This window comes from Colossoma macropomum, unplaced genomic scaffold (genome assembly GCF_904425465.1).
Source record: "Colossoma macropomum unplaced genomic scaffold, Colossoma_macropomum, whole genome shotgun sequence".
NCBI classification, from domain to species: domain Eukaryota; kingdom Metazoa; phylum Chordata; class Actinopteri; order Characiformes; family Serrasalmidae; genus Colossoma; species Colossoma macropomum.
In genome coordinates this window covers 5,700,374-5,711,990 of record NW_023494803.1, presented here as the reverse complement: position 1 = coordinate 5,711,990, position 11,617 = coordinate 5,700,374, and the positions used below count along the sequence as shown (strand labels likewise).

At 41.5% G+C, this 11,617-nt stretch overlaps 1 protein-coding gene across 2 annotated transcripts in view; it reads left to right on the top strand.

Annotated features, from left to right (window-relative positions):
- The window catches only part of si:ch211-195o20.7 (cytospin-A), a 43,554-nt gene that overhangs the window by 13,014 nt on the left and 18,923 nt on the right, over nt 1-11,617 (top strand). For both annotated transcript variants that reach the window (XM_036593841.1, XM_036593840.1), the window contains exon 4: nt 329-402. In XM_036593841.1, the coding sequence (XP_036449734.1) occupies nt 329-402 (74 nt within the window). The remainder of the gene's footprint in view (nt 1-328; nt 403-11,617) is intronic.

Here is an 11,617-nt window from a genome sequence, read left to right as displayed (position 1 = left end):
CACCTATTCAAATGTAATACAGTTTAGCCCCACCCATTCACGCTGAAGTTATAAGCAGTATTTCGGCCTGGACTTCTTTTTAAATGAGGCATGTTACAGCCCAGCCAGTCAGAGCAGAGGCAATTTACATATATCAATGTTAAAGGCACAGTACAAAAGCAGCCTGTTTAAGTCAAAGGGATAAAGGGAGGTTGGAAAATGAATGAATTATGACTATTTTTGGTACATAAATCCACACAAATGTTGTAAGTGGACCTCAGGGGAAAATGACACAGAGGTAACTGCAGGACGCAGGCCCTTTAAATCACAGCTTGTTTTTCTGTGTTAGATCTGCTGAGGTGTTTTCTGATGGAGAGAGAGCAGATGAAGGAGGAATTGAGGAGTCTGAAGGAAAAAATACAGGTGAGTTAAACCTTCTTCACCTTGTCTCTCTCCCTCTTCATCTCCAGCATACTGCAGATGTGTTTATTGAGACAGACAGTCTAATCACGTCTCAGAGGAAAGCAAACGTGATGTGAAGAGTTTTTTCCTTTGCCCACCAGCGATGGAGCCTGTGTAACTCGAGCTGACCCTCCGGCTCTGGTAGTGATGGTAGAATTGTTTGAATTGTGCTCAGAGCAGAGGTTTCGAAACGGTTCAAAATGCACTTTGCCTCTGTTAATACATATTAGATTCAGTTCTGTTTGTGCCCCTACTGCTTCTGCCTTCTATAATACTGAGTATATGTCTAATTCATGTGTCTTATTCAGGTGTAGACACTGAGTGTGTTTACATGTGCTTAATAATCCGATAACTGCAGAAGATCAGAACATCACATCTGAAAAATACAACCCCATTTCCAAAAAAGTTGGGAGATTGTGCAGAATAGAAATAAAAATAGGATGCATTGATGTGCAAATCAAGTAAACATAATATTTTTGAAGGAAAATACTATAAACACAACATAAGTTAAAACTGAAAAATTGTATTGTTTTTTGAAAAATATATGCCCATTTTGAATTTGATGGCAACAACACATTTCAAAAAGTTGGGATGGGGGCATGTTGACCACTGTGTTTCATCACCTCTTCTTTTAACAACACTCTGTAAGCGTTTGGGAACTGAGGAGATCAAATGCTGTAGTTTTGAAAGCGAAATGTTTTCTCGTTCTTGCTTGATATAGGATTTCAGCTGCTCAGCAGTTTTGCAGGCAGGCCAGTTTAGCACTCAGACACTTTTAATACAGAGCAATGCTGTTGTAATACATGCAGAAGGTGTTATACATCGTCTTGCTGAAATAATCAAGGCCTTCTCTGAAAAAGACGTTGTCTAGATGGCAGCATATGTTGCCAAAACATGTATATATCGTTCAGCATTAATGGTGCCTTCACAGATGTGCACGTCACCCATGCCATGTGCTAATGCACCCCTATACCATCATGAATACTGGCTTTTGAACTGTGCACTGATAACAAGCTGAGTGGTCTTTAGCCCAGAGGACACAGTATCCATGATTTCCAAAAAGAATTTCAAATGTTGATTCGTCGGACCACAGGACACTTTCCCACTTCCCCTCAGTCCATTTTAAATGAGCTGAGGCTCAGAGAAGGTGGCAGCGTTTCTGGATACTGTTTATGTACAGTTTCTTCTTTGCGTTTTAGAGTTTGTGGATTGTGGATGCAGTGACGAGCTCTTTTCACAGACGGTGGTTTTCAGAAGTGTTTCTGAGCCCTATGCGGTGATTTCCACCACTGTTTTTAATGCAGTGCCGAGGGCCCAGAGATCACGGCTGGCAAATACTGTTTTTTGGCCTCGTGCCTTACATACAGAGATTTCTCCAGATTCTCTGAATCTTTTAATGATATTATGTACCGTAGATGATGAAAAACAAAAGTTCTTTGCTATTTTATGTTGAGAAACATTATTCTTGAATTGTTGCGCTATTTGATCATGCAGTCTTTCTCAGAGTGGTGAACCCCTCCTCATCTTTACTTCTGAAAGACTCAGCCTCTCTGAGATGCTTGTGTTACACCCAATCATGTTACTCACCTGTTGCCAATCAACCACCAGGTGTTTTTTTAGCATTACACAACTTTACCAGACTTTTGTTGCCCCCGTCCCAACTTTTTTGAAATGTGTTGTTGGCGTCAAATTCAAAATGGACATATATTTTTATAGAATAAAATCCCTGTTTTTCTCTTTTTTATCTTAAAATCTGTGTAAACACATGGAACCAAAGGAAAAAAAAATACTACATTTGTCTTTGTTAACTAAAGGTGGCTTAGCTGTAACACCATATTACAACTAACCCCGCAGTACGGAGGCTGTACTTAAGCCTAACTAGCACTTGCTGTGAGCTTGTCAGCTGCTTCAAAACAGTGCTAAGTTGTCTGCAACAAGATGCTGATTAGAGTAATATAATGTTGGATTTTGTGATTTATACAAACAGCTCAGTAGCTGGAAAAAAACTTGTGTTGAAAAAATTACTTACATGCCCTGAAAACACTCTTTGGCACAGATCTCTTTAAAACACTGATGAATCGCTCCGAATTTTGGTGGGAGACTGCGGCTAGGAAATGTAGTAATGTGGCCAAAAGCTCACGCTGCTTGACCTTCTACAGCATAAAAAGTCTGTGTTAATCTGTGCCCCGTGTAAGTAGTTCCCAGTGCCCCCTACTAAGAAAGTTTGTGGTTTCTATGGGAAAATGTGTGCTATAGTAACATATTTCACACAAATATTAATCTATATGATCACAGTAAGCCTTCAAAGAGGGGTTAACTATTTAAAAAACACCTTTTTGAGTGCAGGGGATCTTTGAAGCTGTCCAGCATTGGTCCAGTATTCTCTTTAGTCCTGAATGAATAACAGTACCTTCTTTACCCACATTAGAGCTCTACTAGACCGACATGTACTGCGTACAGGACAATTGAGATCTTAACTTTCCTCCAGTGGCCAAACTCCAACTGACACACACTCACAGGATGGACGGAGATAAGGGTGTCTAAATATAGCACTCTGCTCTGCGTCACACTCTTCTCTTGCAGAAGAGTTTCAGCACCGCTCTGGAGGCCAGGCTGAGGAAACTTCAACAAGAAGTGGAGGTCAGAGGTCAGAGTTGGGGGGCGAGGACAGATCGTCACCTCAAGCAAAGATTTATGGGCTGCGTGGTCCAAAATAAAGGGAGGCTTATTGTTTAGAGCTGAAGACTGCAGTGTGTGCGCTGAGCGACTGATCACACTTGATAGAGAGACGCTGTCGTGATTGGAAGCCGGCTGACATCAAACAGACTGATCAAAGAGAAGAGGGAGAGGAGAGGGAGAGGAAGAGGAGAGAGAGGGAGATGAGAGAGAGGAAGAGGAAAGAGAGAAATTAGAGGTGGAGGAGAGGAGAGAGAGGGAGATGAGAGAGAGGAAGAGGAAAGAGAGAAATTAGAGGTGGAGGAGAGGAGAGAGAGGGAGATGAGAGAGAGGAAGAGGAAAGAGAGAAATGAGTGGTGGGGAGATGAGAGACAAAGAGATAGAGAGAGTAAGGAAGGGGGAGAAAGAGAAAGGGAGAGAGAGAAAAAGACAAAGAGAAAAATAGCAAGAGGAGAGAAAGAGAAGATGCAGAAAGAAAAAGAGGATAGAAAGAAACAAAGAAAAATAGAGAGAGGAGAAAGAGGGAGGACAGAGTGAGAAAGAAAGAGGGGGAGAGAGGGACAGAGAAGATACAGAAAGAAAAAGAGGAGAGAGAAGAGAAAGGTAAGAGAAGGAAGGATGAAGAGAGAGAGTAAAGAGAAGGGAGAGAAAGGGAGAGACTGAGAAAAAGACAGAAAGAGAGAGGAGAGAAAGAGAAGATGCAGAAAGAAAAAGAGGAGAGAAAGAAAGAAAGACAGAGAGATGGAGACAGAAAAGGGGTAGAGGAGTGACAGAAAAGGAAAGAGAAAGATGTAAAGAGAGATAGAGACTGAGCATTTTCAGCATTGCTCAGTTGCTGCATTCCTCCGAGGTTCAGTTAGATTCCTGTTGTTTTCCAAGTGGGAGTGTTTCTTCTTGTTCTCTTTTTTCTTTTTTCTTCTCCACTAATTTCCTGTCCACCCCCCTTTCTTAGAGCTGTGACCCACCCGTGTGTATGTGTGTCTCTCTCTCTCTTCCCCTCACTGATCTGGGGTAGATTTGGAGAGGCCGGAATCGCCCCTGTCCCTCCGCCTGGCTTCCTTCAGGTCCTGTGTGGCTAAAACATGCTTCTTTTACAAAGCAAAGCAGTGATGAGCAGAGAAACAAGTGATAGCTCAGCAGCCTTACCCCGTTTTCCCTTTTACCCCAAAATGTAGTTAATCAGCCAAAACACATTTGATATCTGAAATTTGCTTCTTTAATTTTGGAGCTGTGAGGCTAATGTAGCTAACAAGCTTATCTGCACTAATTAACATTGGGCAAACGTTTAAATCAGCACACTTGCTTTCAATTATGTGGAGTGGTTATGTAATCTCAAATAGATTGGCTCAGTGGTCAACAAACCAAATGTTAAGAAGAACCATTTTGTCCTTTCGACAAAAATCAAGCCACCTTGGCAGCCACAACATTTTATGTTCATTTTATTGAAGTAAACTTTTACCATCTTGGCTGTAAATATGTCTCAGTATGTGCTAATATGCTAGTATAGGCTAAAATATATAATATAAATAAATAATATAAACAAAAATCCAGACTTGCTTTGCTCTGCATTAAGCTTTAGCTCAGCTATAGCTGCTTTTCTCGCATCTCTGGCAGGAAACTTTTCCTCAAAAGTGGAATAGTTTCTAGTAAAATGTCTCTCAACGTTTGAGTTTTTATGAGGCTGAAGTCACTGCTCATTCGCCAGCTTCTTGTTCAAATTTTTCCGCTCCACCTTAAATGGTGCCTGAGGCGCAGGAATGCAACTGCTGCACCAATTTAAGGTGGAACAGGAAAATTGGAAGGAGAAGCTGGCGATTGAGAAGCTGACTTCAGCCTCGTGACTTTTTAGTGTTTGATAGTTTCTTGTTGCAGATTAAATATATCAGGAAACCAGCTGGAGTCATAAAATGCTGTTGCTGCTGAGAAGGTTTGATTTTGGTTGAAAGGACAAAATCGCTCTTTTTAACATTTGGGTTGCGACCGCTGGCCTAGCTGGCAACATACCACCATGCAGGCCTGCTTTTCACAGCACTAAGCATAGATGTCTTGGGCGAATGGTTGAAAACTGAGATTTTCTCATATTTTTCACAGTGTTTTGTATTTTAACCTAATTATGTCCCCAGTTTGGTTGTTTCCAATTCCACCCGCTAGTTAGGACTCACCCAATCACACGATACTACCAACGCTAGGAGGGTGAAGGCTAACACAGGCTTCCTCCGAAACCTGTGAAGTGTCACCGCTTCTTTTCGAACTGCCGCTCACACAACGTCATTGGACAGCTGAACGCGCTCGGAGGAAAGCGCCAACCACCAGATATGTTACGTCAGCTAACAGACGCCTGCGCTGACTAGCATCGCGTTGAATGATGGGGGGAGAAGGGCAGCCATCCCACCCACCCAGAGAGAGCAAGACCAATTGTGCTCTCTTCGACTCCCGGCTACGGATGGCTGTAGCATCACCAGGGATCAAACTCGCGATCTGCTGATGACAGGACCAACGCTTAGATGGTTGCGCCACTCGAGAGCCTTTTCACAGTGTTGAACTTTGTTTTCTTAACCATCATCAATTTTATTACTGATCTAGCTCACTAGCTAGTTAAATAGTAGCCTATGCTAGGAGATAGCACAGTACAACAAAGTTCCCACAGTCTGCAGAAACTATGGATGCATGATGATTTTGCGATCATATCAGTATCAACAGATAATTGCTTAAAAAATGATCAGCATCAGACGTTTTTAGATTTAACTGGTACTTTAAACTGATATTTGATGACGTGTTGTAGCAGAACACTGAGGTGATGCTACGCTATCAAGCTAAAATGTGTGCATTTTTTAATGCAGTATATCTCTACAAGCGTTGGTTGTAGATGGTTGTAAATGTGGTTCCAGTTTCTACATTTTCTAAATCTTTAAGTATTGATATTGACAGATATGATGTGTACATATGATAAATATCAGCATCAGCCTACAAGTCCTGTATCAGTGCACCCCTAGAAGAAGCCGTCCAGCTGAGTAATGCAGTGTTTACATGTTGATGTTGAAAAGCAAACATTATGGGCCTTGGTGTAAAACAGTGATGATGCATGACCGATGGCGGCGTGCAGCTGCATAAACGGTGTATTTTAATAGTAAAGTTACATTTTGTATCATCTCATTGACATCAGGGGACTTTCTTTTGAGCAGACAGAAATCTTGGTGTGCCTGGCTTTAAGTGAGAGGGCCAAGGCCCCCATAGCTCACCCCCTGCACTGTGTGACATACTATTATCAATAAAAATCAGTATAAGCTTCCATTACTTGTGATCAACATTAGCTATAACTAAAGTAAACTTCAGACTGATTGACTACATTTGGGGTAATTGGGGGCATTTTTGGCCTTTTTCACCAAACTATTGCTTTAAATGTCTTGTTCAGTCATGCAGATGAGTGAGCTAGTTTTCATTATAGAGACTATAGCAATGGTTGTGCAACTGCGTGTTTGAGAGGGAGAGAGGGAGAGAGAGAGTAATATAGTATGTGGGGAGAAGGAATTCTTTTCAGCTGTTGAGAGGACAAAACTTTTTTGTTTGGATTGAGGGGGAAGTCAGCATGGAATGACCTACCGGCAAACTGTGCGTGCATGTGTGTGTGTTCAGTAGTGTGTGGACGTTCCCCTTCTCAGCGCCTCCTGGACTATCTGAGAACAGTGACCTCACATACACACACACACACCACAAGCACACTGTTTCTCTTTCTGTCTCACTCACTTCCCTTCAACCACACACAAACTCTGGCTTTAAAACACGTCACTTTGTTTTAAAGCCTTTTTCTCAGGCTCCCTGACTGTGTCTGATGCTTTCCACACGTTGCATTTGCTGAAATTTCGAAATGCTAACTTTAGCATCCTTGCCCAGATTGAACAGGAGTGATTGAGGTCACATTGAGCTTTGTCAGACTGAACAGTTGATGATTCTGATCTCTCTATTTGAACCATGAAGCCAAACTGTAGGAACGGCATCATTGGATCTTTAATCTGGACCCCAGAGCAAAAAATTGGTTCCCCCATATGAAAAATGACTTTCAGTGAAAACGGCACTGGCAGTGTCTGACTCTGCAGTGCTTCCACCACATCTTCAAAGGTATTTCTCTCATTTTTGATGCAGGTGCCATTATACAAGCGTCCAAAAATGTTACGAATCCTGAGAATTACAGGCTTTTGTACATTGCGAGTTCAGCGTCTGGAAAGCATTAAAGTGTAGCCTCATTTTTGAGGAACACTTTGGCAAAAAATCCTTAACCTTAACCCACAAAGGTTCTTTAAACCTTTGAAAAAAGGTTCAAAACACCAGAAATGGGGACTCGAGTTGGAGACTCAGACTCAAGTTTCACAGTCAGCTGATTCCTGACTCGACCCAGACTTGCTCTTGAATGACTGGCCACTTGGACTCAGGACTTATGACTTGTAAAATTTTAAGCTGAGAAAAAAAAAGAACAAATTATATTAAGATCGCTTTTCTTAATACGATAAATGAATAAAACCTTCCATTTCCAATTTTATGTGTGTGAATTTGTCTGACAGTTTTGCTGTAGTCATGCTCAGACTTTGCTGCAATGCTGTTGTCCTGCTGCTTGCATACGATACGGCTTCAAATAATGAGATTTTTATTATAGAAAGACTTTTTGTCAGATGGACAGAACAAAGCACTGCATGCCATAAATGCGATGTTTAAAGGAAAAAGGCAAAATAATTTGAAATAGCTGGCTAGCATATGGTGTGGGTAGCAAGTAGAGATGAAACGGTTACCGGTTTCACGGTAAACCGCGGTAAAATTAATGACGGTTAGTAGTACCGTTTGAACTTTAAAGTATCGTTAAAACCGTGGTCAATTACCGCGGTGTGAAAACTCGGAGAGTCAGAGATATTTCCGCCTTCTAAGAAGACCAAGTCTGACGTTTGGTCATATTTTGGGTTTTATAAGAATGCAGAAGGAAAGTTAATTGAAGATGACCACCCTGTCTGCAGAACATGCCGAAAGAAAATAGCGGCGAAAGGGGGCAACACATCAAACCTTACCGAGTCATTTTGCGCTGCAGAGGTTCAATCTGCACAGCTCCCCTTTCTCGTCTTGCTTGCAGTGTTTACTGTCTGAGAAGAGAATAACTGTCTCAAATCACTCAATGTCCCCTACATAGTGCGCTACTGTTCAAACACGATCATCATCAACAAGCAGTTGAGTTTTAAATAGGGAATTTGTAACCTGTTGTTAATGTTGATTATAGATGACTTAGTCGAACGTTTCTTGCACTCTTTGGGTGAAGAATTTTCTATTTCATGATGCACGAAGTGCACTACATAGAGAAGATAGTGTGCTTTGAGACGGGACCTTGCGTGAGTAAACCTCTGAGTTTCAGAGGTTAAACTTCAGGAGTGTTTCTGCCGCAGCTCAGATGCATGTTAATTTTAAGTTATGTTTTAGTTTTAAAATGCTTTTAGAGAAGCAGCTCCACAGGTGAAGACACACACTGAATGAGTTCTACACTGTCTGCAGCTCACAGCACGGTCACGCAATTCCTCTGTGATTTTGGCTATTTTCCTGGTGCACTGTATTGATTAGGGGTTCAGCGCCACAACGGCACAATAATGCTGCAGCTGCAGTTCAGACAGAAATCCCCCGAGTGCACCTCAGAGTTGGTCCAGATTTAATTCTCTATGCAGGGAAATCCATAGTTATTGTAATTAATAATAATAAGAAGAAGAAGAAAAAGAATAATAACAGTAATAATAATAATAATAATAATAATGATAATAATAATAATACATTTGCTATTCTTTCGTTTACAGAGTATTACAAGTATTGTAATACAAAAGTAATACTAAAAATGTATTGACCTTATTTTTTAATGTTTATGCAAATAAAAAGTGCATATTGCTGCCAATTCTATTTGTGTTAATATAAAAGTTGGTGAAACGAGTTTCAGTTTGTGTATCAGTATTTATTTTTTTATTTATTTTACTTTCCAAAACATTTGAACAATATCGCGATAATACCGATAATCGTGATAATTTTGGTCATGATAATCGTGATATGAAATTTTAATATCGTTTCATCTCTAGTAGCAAGTTTGCTAACTAGCACAACACTTTATTTAACCAAAGTGTAAATCAGATCATGTTCCTTTAAAACTTAATAAAACTTCAACTGGATTAGCTGTTCTTGCTCTACAACCTACAGACAAAGCAACCATTTCTAATTGTCACTTTTCTTTAAACAACAGATTCATTCATTCAAATCTAACAGGTTTTTAGTAGGAGTTACTTTTGTTCAGTGCACCCCAGAAACTTGACTCAACTTGAGACCCCAGAGTCTCAAGACTGAACTCGGACTCGCATCTCATATGCTCATTATGACACAGACTCACATCTCAGAGACTCAAGATAGCTCAGATTTGTACCGCAGACCCTCAAGACGACTCAGTCTCACACCTCAAACACTCAAGACAACTCAGACTCGCATCTCAGAGATTCAAAACAACTCAAATTCACACCTCAGTAACTCAGACGACTCAGATTCGCACCTCAGAGACTCAAGACGACTCAGATTCGCACCTCAGACATTCAACACGACTCAGGCTCGCACCTCAAAGATTCAAGGCTCAACTCAGACTCACGCCTCAGAGGCCCAAGACTCTACTCACTTGCCACCTCAGAGATTGAAGACTTGACATAGACTCACACCCCAGAGTCTCCAGAATCGACCTGCACTTGGACCTTGGAGGCTCAAGACTCAGCTTGGACTCGCACTGCAGACACACAAGACAAGACTCAGACTTGCACCTCAGAAACTTGACTCGAACCTGCAAGAACTTCCAGACTCAACTCACACCTCAGAGACTTGACTCAGACTGGCAACCTAGTGACTCAAGACTTTACTCAGACTAGCATCCCAGAGACTCCAGACTTGACTCAGACTCAAATGACTTGTGAGCATCTCTGCTTCACACTCACGCATCTAGTTTACAAATACAGGTTTTTGCAGAACATTAAGGCTACATTTACACAGCAGGTAGAAGTGGCCCAAATCTGATTTTCTCACCAAATCTGATTTTTTGTTTGGCTGTTCACATTGTCTTTTAAATGTGATCTGTATGCGACATCAGTCTGAACAGATCAGCTCCTAAACCGACCCACATGCGCAAAAGAACTTGCTTCTTGTGGCTCGTCCAGAGGTGAATAATCATGACGGCTAGCAAACACCAGTCGCTCCTGGAGCTTTCAATTTCAACTTATCCAGCATCACAGGAGAGATTATAAAGTTTTAGTAGTTGACAGCTGGACTCATCACCCACAGTGTGTTTGAGTTCGCCGTACAAAGGGCGCATTATTCGGCCATGGCCGCTTCTTTGGTTCGTGTCCTCGGATTCTTTAAATTGTTCTCTGACACTGCAGCCTCGGTCTCCTCCGGCCACGTTCCGCCGTTTTGTTCGAAACCTCTTTGAACATGGAGTGGTTGCGACAAGTCTTTTCTAATTTTTTGGTACAGAAACATCAGGTTAATCATTTATGAGACCCAGCAGTGCGCAATTATGATGAATGTGGAGTTAGGCTGATGTAATAGTCGCATGAATTCCAATCTGGCTGTTCAGACTCAGTCGCGTTGCCGCAGATCGGATACGTTTCGGATTTCAGTACCACATATGAAAGCATGTCAAATCGGAATTGAAAATGTCAGATTTAATGTGTTTTTTGCTGTTCACACAGAGACACATCTGTGTCACATATAAAGGAAAAGATGGGATTTGGGCCACTTTTACCTGCTGTGTAAACGTAGCCTAAGTGGCTCTTTTGTGGCATCGCTCAAAGAACATTTTGTGGCACCTTTATTTTTAAGACTGTACAATTGGCATAAAATTGTGTCGACTACTATTTCTTTACGGCAAAATTTGTTTGAAGATGGCTGCTGTGTGGTGCTTTTCTTCAGATGTTTATGTTCAGTATTCCCAGTGACAGTAGCTCCTACCCTCATGTATATATCACTTCCTGTTGTGCGGGCTATAGAGGAAATGTTCTCTCACAACAGTAGTATTTGCTCAGGCACACCACAGGATCAGGGACTCATTCTGTGAGTGTGTGCGTGTGTAGGTGGGTGGGTGGGTGGGTGGTCATCCTCAGCCACAGAACAGCCTCACACACACACACACACACACGTAGAGGATCAGTTCCAGATGGACTGTGGTGATTTCCAGGAATGAGCTCTTTTCCCTGGTCTTGTCTGGAATAAGTTTACATAGAAAATTAGGCTTTTCTTTTGGATTTGCATGAACAAATAAGTGCGTATGTGTGTATATTAGTGTGTGTATAGCCACACTGCCTCGATTTAAATGTGAATATTATTCCCTCATGCTTTTGATACCAGTAATTTTGATATCGATTCCTGATTGATCTCCTTTTTATTGCAGTCTGAAAGGGGCTATGGCTTCAATCTGAAATGAGCATTAGTGGTATTTACTGACCACAGCGGATCA